Below are 11,955 nucleotides of genomic sequence, written 5' to 3'. Positions count from 1 at the left end.
TTCACCAGTCCCTTCCAAAGCAGTGTGCCTCCCAAGGGGGTATCAAACACCAAAGTCGCTGCTGGGCTGGAGGGAGCATGATCACCCCGCCCCTGGAGTCAGAGGCATGCTAGGAGCACACCGTATAGCATAGCGTGACACAGGAGTAGGCTCCATGTGCGGTATGGCAGGAAAACTGCTCCTGCAGGTTTGAGAGATGGAGCATGGAGCAGCAGATAGGGGTGGGTACTGACACCAGAAACTCCCCTATAGATGACAATCCCACTAAGGGACTAGCTCTGACCCCAACTGCAGCTTCCACTGTAGACAGCTCTGACAGCATCCCTGAGACCACTGGATTAAGATGGGGGCGAGAGGCTGTGTGCTTGGCCCACTGCCCAGAGCACGTTACTGGGAGGCCAGTCTTCAGGGATTGACAAGTAGACTTTAAAAGCACCAACCGTCCAATGCCAAGGAGGATCCAGGGCCTCTCAGAACCAGTGGGCAGGGCAGCGGACTACAGGAGCCCTGCTCTGACTTCACCCTCACTGTCTCCACATTTGTCTCTTCCAGCGTCAGCAATTAAAAATCTCCATGGCTGTGCTGGGATGCCCTGCCAACTGCCTGGCATACAGCTCTGGATGCATGGGGAGGGGGAGAACCAGACCAAACCTGAAGACTCACAAGCCAACCTGAGGTTCACAGACCCACTCCATGACCCTCCCCCAGGCTCCAAGAGCACTGGTCCAGGAATGGGCACCTGAACAGAGTTCAGCCAACGATATCTTCTCTCTAGAACTGCAAACTCCACCTGATAATGGGGAAGCCCGGGGCCAGGGAAAGGTCATTTGGACTCAGGCAAAACTAGCAGCAGCCAAGGAGGCGGGCGGGGGCAGGAAGAAAAAGAAAGAGAAGGAGGAACTGGTCCACACCAGGACAAGGTCTGATTGCCCACAAGGTAAAACCTGAGAGGTGGTTTCAATAGCTTCCACTGACGGTTTTAAAGATCTGTGGATTCCTGTGCTATCAAATCCCCTGTGCTGTCTGGGGCTGCAGGGCCTTTGCACACGACGCTGCCCACAGGGAGTCTTGTTTTCGACTTTCTAAACCACCACCACATCCTGGAGATTTCTGGGATCATCCTTCTAAAAGTCTTCTTCCCTATAGGGTGCATCTCCAGGAAGGACTAGTTACCTCCTGTCCTCAACACTAGGAGCTCCAGGTCAGAGACTATGAAGCAGGCTCCTGATGATTTGATTTGGTCCTAGGAGGCCCTGACACGATGATGCCATGTTTGATCAGTCCTACAGAACACATGAGCCCACCCTGAATATCATTCTTTCTAGAAGCTGCAGTTTTATGTCTGCTCAGGGTCTCTCTGATGGCTAAGGATGTGAACCAGTCCGCTTGCGTGTCTAAAGACCTGGAGGATGTACTGGTCTTTTAAGATGACACAACAGTGACCCTGGCCTGGGCTTGGAGCACTATGTGCCCACAGATTGCACTGGGCTCAATTCTGAACACAGAGCCTGGAAGAGCTCAGGCCACCCTTTGCAAGCAAAATACATGTGCTAGGCAGGGCTGCATCAGTTCCTGACAGCCCACAGTGGCCTTTACCTGTATTACAAGGGCTGGCCACCAGTCCCCCAGGGGTCAGGGAATCACTACAGCCCAAGTCACAGGAAAATGCAATTTGTAGGTGGAGCCAGGATGAACTTCACCTTCTTTTCTTCCAAGGGCCAAGCAGTCTGGGGGGTCTGAGGACTATATTCACTATGCATGAGACCAGGAAGAAGTTGCACTGAGAACCTGGGATACCCAATGAAAACTCAGGTGTGTGCTTTCTTAGAGACGTGGAGGTCTCTGTTAAGGCCTGCAGGTCTCAGAGCATGGAGCCAAGGAGGCACAGAGGGTTGGAACCTGAGACCTTTAGGGGTCAGGTCCTGAGAGGACCATGATGTGGGCCTGGTCTCCAGCCTCAGCTCTGCCACTTAAGACTTCTTTTGCTGGTATGGATGGTGCTATGACAGTGCACTAGACAGCAGGGCCTTTATGCCTCTAAGACACTGCCTTTCCAAGAGGTGGGACCCTGAGTGGAGGGATCCCCAAGGGAAAGAACTGCTATTGCAAATGTACAGGGGAGGGTCTTGGCAGGTGGTTAAAACAAGGGCAAAGTTCAGCAAGACAGCAGCTAGCTCTCCATCCACTCAACACACACACACACACACACACACACACACACACACACACACACACACACACAGAGAGAGAGAGAGAGAGAGAGACTGATACTGAGAGAAGAGAGAGCAAGCAACTAGAATAAGGTCACCATTAAGGCAGTTTCTCTTCCTTAGCTGTCCCCTTAGCAGGAAGCTGGGACTTGGACCTCCTATCAAGAGCTGTAGTTGCCCTAAGGCACTGGACTGGCCTTTTCCAGGTCTGCTGGGAAAGTCTGACTGGAGGCTAGGATCCCAGATCTGGAGATTAGGGCACCACTCATGGCTTGGCTGGAGTTGGGGATTATTAGAGACCACAGTTTTCCCCTGCAGCCGCCTCCACTGGCTTGGGAAACAGGTGGCCTCGTTTAGGGTTACCGGGCTCTCTCGAGCCACATCTCGATGCTACCCAGACAAGCTTAGGGTGGCAGGTACATCGTTTCCATTGAGTTTGGCGAGAGACTCCTAGCTGCACTTGGAGACCTCCGGGCTGGGAGCCAGTTCGCGGGGGCGACCTTGGGCGCGGCTCGGAGTCCCGGCTTGGCGTTGGCCTCGGGAGAAACGTCCCCTCTCCGACCCTGAGCACTCTCCGCCTTCTCTCTAGGCGCTGAGGAGATGCGGCCCAGCGTGGCTTCCGCCTCCGCCAGACCACCCAGGCCCGCCCGCCAGGACCTCCGCGCCCCCGCAACAGGTCATACCCGGAAGGACCCGGGCCCCCGCGTCCGGCCCCGCCATCCGCTTGACCGCCCCAGGGACTCAGCAGCGGCTGCCAGAGCAGCCCCGCCCAGCGCCCCCGCCCTCCCACCTCTGTCTAGCCCCGGGGTCCTCCAGCTCACCTAGGTGCGCGAGTTACCAGGGTCACCTGGGTGGCTCTTGTCATTGCGCCACCCTGCGGGCAGAGCCCAGATTTGGTTGCAATAGCGGTTTCGAGCCCCACAATGGAGGGAGAGATGTTGGGCTCAGGAACCTTGCGGATTAGCATCCTCGCCTGCCGCCCGAAAGTCAAGCCACGCTGCAGAGATGCACGCACTGGGCAGTCAGTCACCCTTAGCCCTCTGACCTTGCCTCAGTTGAGGAATCAGGCTGCGGGGCGCCTGGCCCACGTGGTGCGGAGGGTGGGGCGGGGTCCGCAGTCTTCTTTGGATTAGGGGCGGGGCAAACAAACTCCGCCTCGGGGAGGACGCGCCTGCCAACCCGGACCCGGAGGGGCGGGGTTTCGGCCGCGTTTTAAAGAAACTTGTTGCGGGTCCCAGAACTGAGACTGAGCTGCAGCGGCAGAGGAGCGGTTGCTGGGCTCCTGCGGTGAGGACAAAGATTGGGCCCTGCGTGGCAACCTTGGATTCCAGAGTGTCCGTCCACAGAGTGACCGGGCGCGACCCCTGCGTCCATCCCCACTGAGCGCTTCTCCGCGCGTGGCCCCGATGCTGGACATGAGTGAGGCCCGCGCCCAGCCGCCCTGCAGCCCGTCTGGCACTGCTAGCTCCATGTCACACGTGGAGGATTCAGACTCCGACGCGCCACCGTCGCCCGCGGGATCAGAGGGCTTGGGCCGCGCGGGGGGCGGCGGCCGAGGGGATACCGCTGAGGCAGCAGACGAACGCTTCCCAGCCTGCATCCGTGATGCCGTGTCGCAGGTGCTTAAGGGCTATGACTGGAGTCTGGTGCCTATGCCGGTGCGCGGCGGCGGTGGCGGCACACTCAAGGCCAAGCCACACGTGAAGCGGCCCATGAATGCCTTCATGGTGTGGGCACAGGCGGCGCGCCGCAAGCTGGCGGACCAGTACCCGCATCTCCATAACGCAGAGCTCAGCAAGACCCTGGGCAAGCTGTGGCGGTGAGTGTGGGGACTCTTGACACTCTGGCTGAGGGAAAGAGTGTAGGGGCTGAAAGAGGTGGCGTCGTGCCCAAGTTTGTGCTGTGCTCCTGGGCTGGTTCCAGGGTGGGTCTGGTGGAAAAACACCTTCTAGTCAACAGAGACCACGTGTGGGACTTTGGAGATGGAGTGAGGCCAGTGCCTGGAGTATGACCCTCCAGTCCTTTCTCCTCTCCTGGGATATCCTGCTGCAAACCGCAGAACTGGGGATCCCAGCTTTGACTGGCCCACCACGGTCTGTAGGCATATGGGCAGGCATCAAGATGCTTTGTCCTGGGCAGAAGCTGGGACTCCCAGATCCGTGAGGAGACCTAGTCCATTGGCAGGTACTGTTCCCAGGCCACAGCAACCTGGAATTAAGGAAGGAAAGAGCAGGTGAAAGTGACAGAGGGCACTCAGTGGGCACTCTGGCCCAAGAAAGGCAGGCAATATTGAAGACAGCAGCACACTCCAACCTCCCAAGCTGCCTCTGCTTGAGTTTGCAACAGTGTGTGTTGGCAACACTGGGTTGAGCAGGACAGCTAGGTCGAGGTTGTCTTGCCCTCTCAACTTTGCCGGCAACTTGAGGTGTAAGGTTGAGAGATTCTTAGGGTGGGTGTGTGCTCGGAGGACAGTCTCCTGGAGTTTCCCCATCACCTCCCAGAAAGCCTTACCTTTGTTGAAGTAGTATAGTTTTCACCCTGTCCTCCTAGAGAAAGACTGGAGTCGGGTAGATGAGCAAATAGGGTTCCAAAGGGGTACTTTAGGAATTGGGGGGGGGGTGTCTTTCTTGTTCCTTAGACTATAAAGAACATCCAGTCCTCACCACACAGGCCTGTTGGGCTCTGCCCCACTGGTGTCGGAATTCTCAGCAGGAGGGTAGGTTACCCCCTGGAGGGTATCCTGATCTCTCCGGCTCCCTACCCTGTGCTCCTGCTATCTGACTCCAGGCAGCAGTGTGTGTGTGTGTGTGTGTGTGCTGTTGGCCATCCTTGCTCTGCTGTGTTTTCTGCAGCTTGCTGAGTGAAAGCGAGAAGCGGCCATTCGTGGAGGAGGCCGAGAGGCTCCGTGTGCAGCACAAGAAGGACCACCCAGATTACAAATACCAGCCGAGGAGAAGGAAGAGTGTGAAAACCGGCCGGAGCGACTCGGACTCTGGTACTGAACTGGGCCACCACCCTGGTGGTCCCATGTACAAAACGGACACAGTGCTAGGTGATGCACACCGCCACAGCGACCACACAGGTGAGCTCCAGGACCCTTAGCGTGGAGATAGGCAATAGCGGGATGGACTTGGAGTATGGGTAGGTCTTCCCTCCAGGGTTGGCAATCTGCAGAGGGCCAGGTCTTCCTGATCCCTTGAAAAAGCTCCTGGATGTAGCTATTTCTGAGGTACAAAAGGAGGGGGCTGCATAGCTCCATCTAGCACTCGGGGGAGGTGTATCTTCCCCGGGACTCACTCACAATCTGTCTCCACTCTACAGTAACAAGAGCATGGGTCAACAGCCCCATGAATCAGGCTGGTGGGTGGGGTCCCAGCAGCTAAGCAGCCGCAGTGGAACTGGAGGCAGGCCGGCTGGGAGCTTCCGTTTACTCGGCAGTGATGGGGAAAGAACGGGGTTGTGTGGGTTCACCTTGGTCCAGTGCCCAGGGCCAAGCATTCCAAGAGTGCCCCATTAATGCTAGTTCTGGTGGGGCCGGCTGGCCACCTTCCATCCCCCCACCCAGGTCTTCAGGGAGGAGCCTTGGGTCTTCCCACAGCACAGTGCCTAACGGAATTTTCTCAGCCAGTAAGTGAGGGCTTAGGTCTGAGTTTGCGGGAATTTCTGGGAAGGTAAGGAAACAAAAAGCCGTTGATTTGTACCTGTGGCAGCTACCAGGGTTCCTGGTGTCACCCACCAGCTCCACCCTGGTCCCACAGAAGGGGCATTCATCCTAGCAATATACTTTCTTCCTCAGGCCAGACCCATGGGCCACCCACCCCACCCACCACCCCCAAGACGGACCTGCACCAGGCCAGCAATGGAAGCAAGCAAGAGCTAAGGCTGGAAGGGCGCCGCCTGGTGGACAGCGGGCGCCAGAACATCGACTTCAGCAATGTGGACATCTCCGAGCTCAGCAGCGAGGTTATCAGTAACATGGATACCTTCGATGTCCACGAGTTTGACCAGTACTTACCCCTCAATGGCCACTCAGCCCTGGCCACTGAGCCCAGCCAGGCCACTGCCTCTGGCTCCTATGGAGGCGCTTCCTACTCCCACTCCGGTGCAACTGGCATAGGCGCATCCCCTGTGTGGGCCCACAAGGGAGCTCCCTCGGCCTCAGCCTCGCCCACAGAGGCAGGACCCCTTCGGCCACATATCAAGACGGAGCAGCTGAGTCCCAGCCATTACAACGACCAGTCACACGGCTCACCCGGCCGTGCCGACTATGGCTCCTACAGCGCCCAGGCCAGTGTCACCACGGCTGCCTCGGCCACAGCTGCCAGCTCTTTCGCCAGCGCACAGTGTGACTACACTGACCTGCAGGCTTCCAACTACTACAGCCCCTACCCTGGCTACCCTCCCAGCCTCTATCAATACCCTTACTTCCATTCATCCCGCCGGCCCTATGCCTCGTCACTGCTCAATGGGCTCTCCATGCCCCCCGCACACAGCCCCAGCAGCAACTGGGACCAGCCTGTGTACACCACCCTGACCCGGCCCTGAGGCTGCTGCACCCTGGAGGACGCAGCGTCCACGAAGTATAGCCAGGTCTTTGAGTTCTTCCAGAAGTGTACTTGGTGGAGGGTAGAGGCAGCCGGCACGGCCTCACTCCGTCAAGTGCCTGCTGAATGTGCAGGAAACCAGGCTCTGTCACCTTGTATCCCTTTGCCTCTGGATATCCAAACTTCTGCCAGGGGACAGAGTTCTCTTTCCCCCCTCTTCTCTCTCTGAGGTGACTGGTGATTTCTGAAACAGCCATTCTGTTGCTCTCGGTTTGGATAAGTGTGCACCAGCTCCTGAGTTTTGCATCTCGGTAGATAAGAAGATCGCTACACCTAAGGACAAAGAGAGAAGGGGCTTCAGGTCCTTACCAGCCCAGCCGAGAACTCCCTGGAACCAAGGGATGCTGTTCCCATGGTGAAAGCATGAAAGCACATCTGTGGATGCTCCAGGATACATCCACCCAGGGATCCCTTGGGACCGATGTGCGATGGAGGCTTTCTCATTACCACAGGTCTTTCCCAGCAAGGTTTGGCTGAGACGAACACTTTCCGTGTTTATTTTTATTTTTTTTTTGTTATTTTTATTTTAAGGCTTAAACATGTTTGTTTTTGAAAGGTGTTGAAGACGTATTTATGTTCTGTTATTATTTTATCTTTAATTAATGAAGTAATTTGTGCAGAGAGTAGAGTTTAAGACAAAACGAACGTCGGGAAGCTTGTTTTTGTAAAGGGCAGGAGGGAGGTGGCCAGGCACCCCCTGCAGCATCTCCTGGCTCTGCCTTTGGATGTCCCTGGAGGCCTCCACCAGGCACAGGAGAAAGTGATCGACCTCTTGGGGTCTGGTTAGAACAAAAAGCCCAGCACCAGCATCGGGGTTGGGCATTGGAAGGCAGGGACAGCATCTCTGCCCTCGGTGGTGCCAAGCGGCAGAAGACAGAATCTCCTGCAGGCTGGCAGCTGCAGAACCACGATAATCTTGGCTCTTTGGCACCAGGCGCTGCTTACCGAGCTGCGGAAGGAGAGCCTCCCCCACTAACCTGCCTAGGTTCCTAGTTAGAGAGTAACATCCGCCCGCTTCGCCGCCCGCTTCGCAGTGTGCTGAGTGTGTAACCAGCGACTTCACGGAAACTTGTGCCTTGGAGACTTTGTATATTTACTCACTCTTGAGAAGTTTTGCTTCTTTTTAATTTTTCTACTTTTCCTACCTTTTTCTAGAGGGGAAAAAAATCTTCCTTTTTTTTTTTTTTCTTTCAGCATCTCTCCTTCCGGGGGTGGGGGTGGGAGCCACAGCAAACTCATTTTTAATGCAGTCATTTTTTTTTTTTTTTTTTTTTTGGCGTTGAATTCAGAAAGACATTCGCTGTCCTTTACCTACTGTGTTTCGTTACTTTCTGACCAGGCAATGCTAACTTTTGTACAGATCGATTTGATAAAATTTAAAAAAAGAAAAACAAAGAACAAAACAAAACAAAAAAGCCCAATGCCTTTTATCTACTTGGAGCATGTTTTGAGTATCACTACTTCTCTCAAGCCCAGGGGAGGGGGGGGTTCTTGCAGGAAGGCTCCTTGCAGAGATGGATGGGACTCTGTTGAGAGCCTGGTTCCAGCTGCCTTGAGCAGGCCACTGGGAGTTGGGGGTAAAGGAAGCCCAGACTCCCCAAGGCAGGAGCTTTGCCTCACCTTAGGGAGGTAGCCAGACACCCTGTCAAAACCACTTGGTCTGAATTTAAACACCGTGCCTTTAGTCTTGTCTGGCTTCCTCATTTTGAGGGTTTGCTCCGAAGCAGACAAACGCAGGCCCAGATGGTCCATTCCAAGTCTGTTTTCCTCCCCGGTGAGTCGGGGCTGATATCTGGGTAGCTGTACAGTGTGGTTCAATCCGATGGGCATTTTCTCCTCTGGGAACGGGCTTCTGGCTCAGAGCCAGGCTGGGAGCAGAGAACTATCCCAAGAGAGCCTGCTGCTGGGAGGAAAGTTTCTAGGGAGAAAATGGTGAGGAGAGACAGCAAGGAGGGGAGGGGTTCTTACCAAGCCTCCTGGGTGCATGTGGCTAGCAGGGGCTGCCAGGGCCAGCTGCATCCCAGCTATGTAGACCAGTCCGGGGGTGGGGGTAGCCATGTCTCTCTGGAACCCCAATGTGTGCATGTATGGGGGCATTACTACTGCCCCACTTTGAGAAGCTTGTCTCTGGGGCATGCTAAGACCAGCATTGAGAAAGTCACCTTGATTTATAAGAACTTGTAAGGTCTGAGTGTGCTAAGTTTCCAGGTATAGGGGATTCTGAGGATGGTGCTCTGAGAACCAGGTTCATGGATGGCTGATGCCTTCACAGCCTCCTGCCCATGTGGACCAAAACCCTGTCAGCCCCGCATCCAGTCTAAATCCATATGGCCCCCAGAGTTCTCTCATTGACACCCCAGCCCAAGGAGAACCCCAGGCGCCCAGCTTGCTGACAAAGCCTTGAGCCCTGCTGCTGGGTTAGGATTAGCTTTGAGGCTTGCCAGGTTCCCAAGGGCCGGGTGGCCCTGCCAGTCCTGTTGGGACTTGGCAAGCCTCCTGAGTATTAACTCCTGGGGCCCGGAGCCCTTCTATCTTTCCAGCCAGCCCTGATTCTGGGTGCTGCTTTCCGAGAGCCTCTTGTGTCTGAGCATCACGAAGTGGGATACCAGCGTCCTGGCCTGTGCAACCCAACTTTTTCCTTGAAGGTGCTTTGTACTTTGAACCTGCCTGCCTGCTTCCACCTCAACTCCTGGGGCTAGCCCAGCTGGTGGCTTCCCATTGGTTTTCTCTGTCCTCAGAGGCAGAACCTTCCAAGGTCAGGTAACCTGGGAGGCTCCCAGTGCTGGGAGGCTGTGGCTGGGGAGGATGGTTTGGGGAGGAGGGAGTTCTGTTGTGCTGGTCCATAGGAAGATATTGTCTGATATCTCATGAGAACTTCAGTCTAAAAATAGTTCCCTGGCCAGCTTTGCCCTGAGCCCAAGCTTTGGAGTCCTGTTCTCTCAGAGAGCACCTATCCTGTTAGCCCACCCCAGGGGCAGATTGGCAGACGGTCCCTCCTCTTCATTTCCTTACCCAAAATAATGTTGTCTCTGACCTCAGTGGAACGGAATGCCCTGTTCAGCAGAAAGGGGGCAATGGTCCTGTCTGCCCCAGCATCTGAGAGACTGGAAAAAGTCTGCTCCATTCCCTGCTGATTTTCTTAGGGTGGAGTCAGCTCTTGGGAGCTGGTATCTGTTTGGTCAACTTCGTGTTCATCCTGGCTATCAGTTCCTGATAGAGGACTTCTGTCCTCCAGGTACTCCCTATCCTTGCAGACTCTCCCAGGCAGTCAGTTTGGCTATTCAGCACGTTGTGTCCTATGACCTCAGTTAAGTCTCAGCACAGAGAGTGATTGCCAGAGGTGCAGAGTCCTAGCCTGGGATCCACATCCCCTCACCCCACATCTTTTTTTCCCAGTGTCTGACCTTATGTCAAGAGACTCCAATACTCCAGCCCTGCCAAGGATGGAGCCTCTCTGTCCACCTCACATGTGCTGGGGCTGCAGTCAGTGGCATTGGGCCCCAGTGTACTCTTGAGGGGGGTGATGTCCCAGCTGCCAGGCACTGGGCAGATATGGACACCGATCTGTAGGCTGTGAACCAGCATTATCTGCAGTCTCCCAGGATACTAGACCCAGCGTGACTCCTAAGACAAGGAGACAAATTGCCCTTGTCTGGCACCCAGGCAAAGGATTGTCCCGAGGGAGGAGGATTGGGTAGGACAGCATGTCATCGGTCCTTTTTTATGTAGTGACACATGAAGTGACCTCCATCACCTACTAAGGCTATCTGGTACTGACTTTGCAGCCTGAGCATTGCCACCCAATAGGCTGGTGGCTCCTGGTCACCTTGTCCCCACAGCCAGGAACTTCCCCCACAGGATGCCCTGATATTTCCAGGAGTCGCAGTTAATAAAAGGATGTTCGTCACCCCCTGCCCCCAACATATGCCAAATTGTGATTCTTGGGCATCCTTTAACCCATGGTCATTTAGACCGAAGCCTTTGCAACTTTCGGGCCTCTGTACATGACAGGTGTTGTTTTACCTGTACGTGAGAGACATTCAAACACAGCAGTGTACGACTGAGTGCTTGTCTCTCCTATCCTAACCCCAAGTCCCTCAGAATTCCTCAGCTGTAACTGGCAATGACTTTTAAAAAAAAATTTTTTTTTGAGACAGGGTCTCTCTCTACATGGCTCTGGTACTCACCATGTAGACCAGGTTAGCCTTGAACTCAGACCAGCCTGACTCTGCCTCCTCAGTGTATGCCACCACACCGGGCTGAGAATGCCTCTTGGGAATGCCAGGGTACTCGCTGAGATCAGGACCGGCCTGTGGCTGAACACACTGTGCAGACACCCAACAGTGACTATCAGAGGGATCGCAGCTCCCTCAAACCTCTTAGGAATCTTTCTGGTCATACATGAAATGAGATGGGTGTTTGAGACAAGAAAATAGAGTGAGAAATAAGCAGTGTATGTCCTCAGTAGGGACTGAAGCTAGACACAGCCTTGCCTTGTCCCCAGACCCAACCCCCCTTTACAGCATCCAGGCATAAGAACAGCTTCCTGTGGGGAGGCAGGATGGAACAGTGGTTAGAAAAAACTGCCATTTCCCAGTTTACTTGCCAGGCCTCAGTTTCCCCCATGCCCGTGGAATGTTGTCAACTTCATTGAAATCCCGGGAGGATTAAACTAGCCAAGCCTGGAGTTCTAGAGCCACTGGCTGACCTCTGATTAACACCTTCCTTTCTTCTTGACCCAGTCTCAAGGGGCTCTGGATCCTTGTCCAGTATCAGATGTCTGTCTCCAAGCCTTTCAGTTCCCCTAGTCTCCTTTTCTCCTTCCCATGAGAGAGGGGTTGGAATCTAGGTGGGTCCACTTGGGTTTTGCATTTAGGGGAAAAGGGCCTAGGTTCTGGGCCCCTAGACCAATTCTGACCAAGTGTTCCTTTTCCAAGAGACATTCCCACACCAGGGTCTTGGACTAGCTCACATCTAGATTTTCGGAGATGTCTAGCCCAGAGGACCTTGTAAAGGGTTAAGGGGCACAGGCAACCATGCCCACAGCAGGGTTGAGCAGCTGGTGCTGGGCCAAGAGCTGGGAAGGCACTGCATTTTAATGAATCATTATTGCCGGCAAAGCCTTTGTCTTTCTTTATCCG

The 11,955-nt window shown here is 54.8% G+C and overlaps 1 protein-coding gene across 1 annotated transcript; it reads left to right on the top strand.

Moving 5' to 3' along the window:
- The first annotated feature begins 3,258 nt into the window (after positions 1–3,258).
- Positions 3,259–8,253, top strand: Sox8 (SRY-box transcription factor 8). Its single transcript, NM_001106989.1, is given in 3 exon segments — positions 3,259–4,029; positions 5,063–5,292; positions 6,007–8,253. Coding segments are annotated over 3 exon segments (1,392 nt in total). The 5' UTR covers positions 3,259–3,616; the 3' UTR covers positions 6,756–8,253.
- Positions 8,254–11,955: the final 3,702 nt, after the last annotated feature.

Source organism: Rattus norvegicus, chromosome 10, assembly GCF_021556685.1.
Source record: "Rattus norvegicus strain SHRSP/BbbUtx chromosome 10, alternate assembly SHRSP_T2T, whole genome shotgun sequence".
Taxonomy (NCBI): domain Eukaryota; kingdom Metazoa; phylum Chordata; class Mammalia; order Rodentia; family Muridae; genus Rattus; species Rattus norvegicus.
This window is presented reverse-complemented; position numbering and strand designations above follow the sequence as displayed.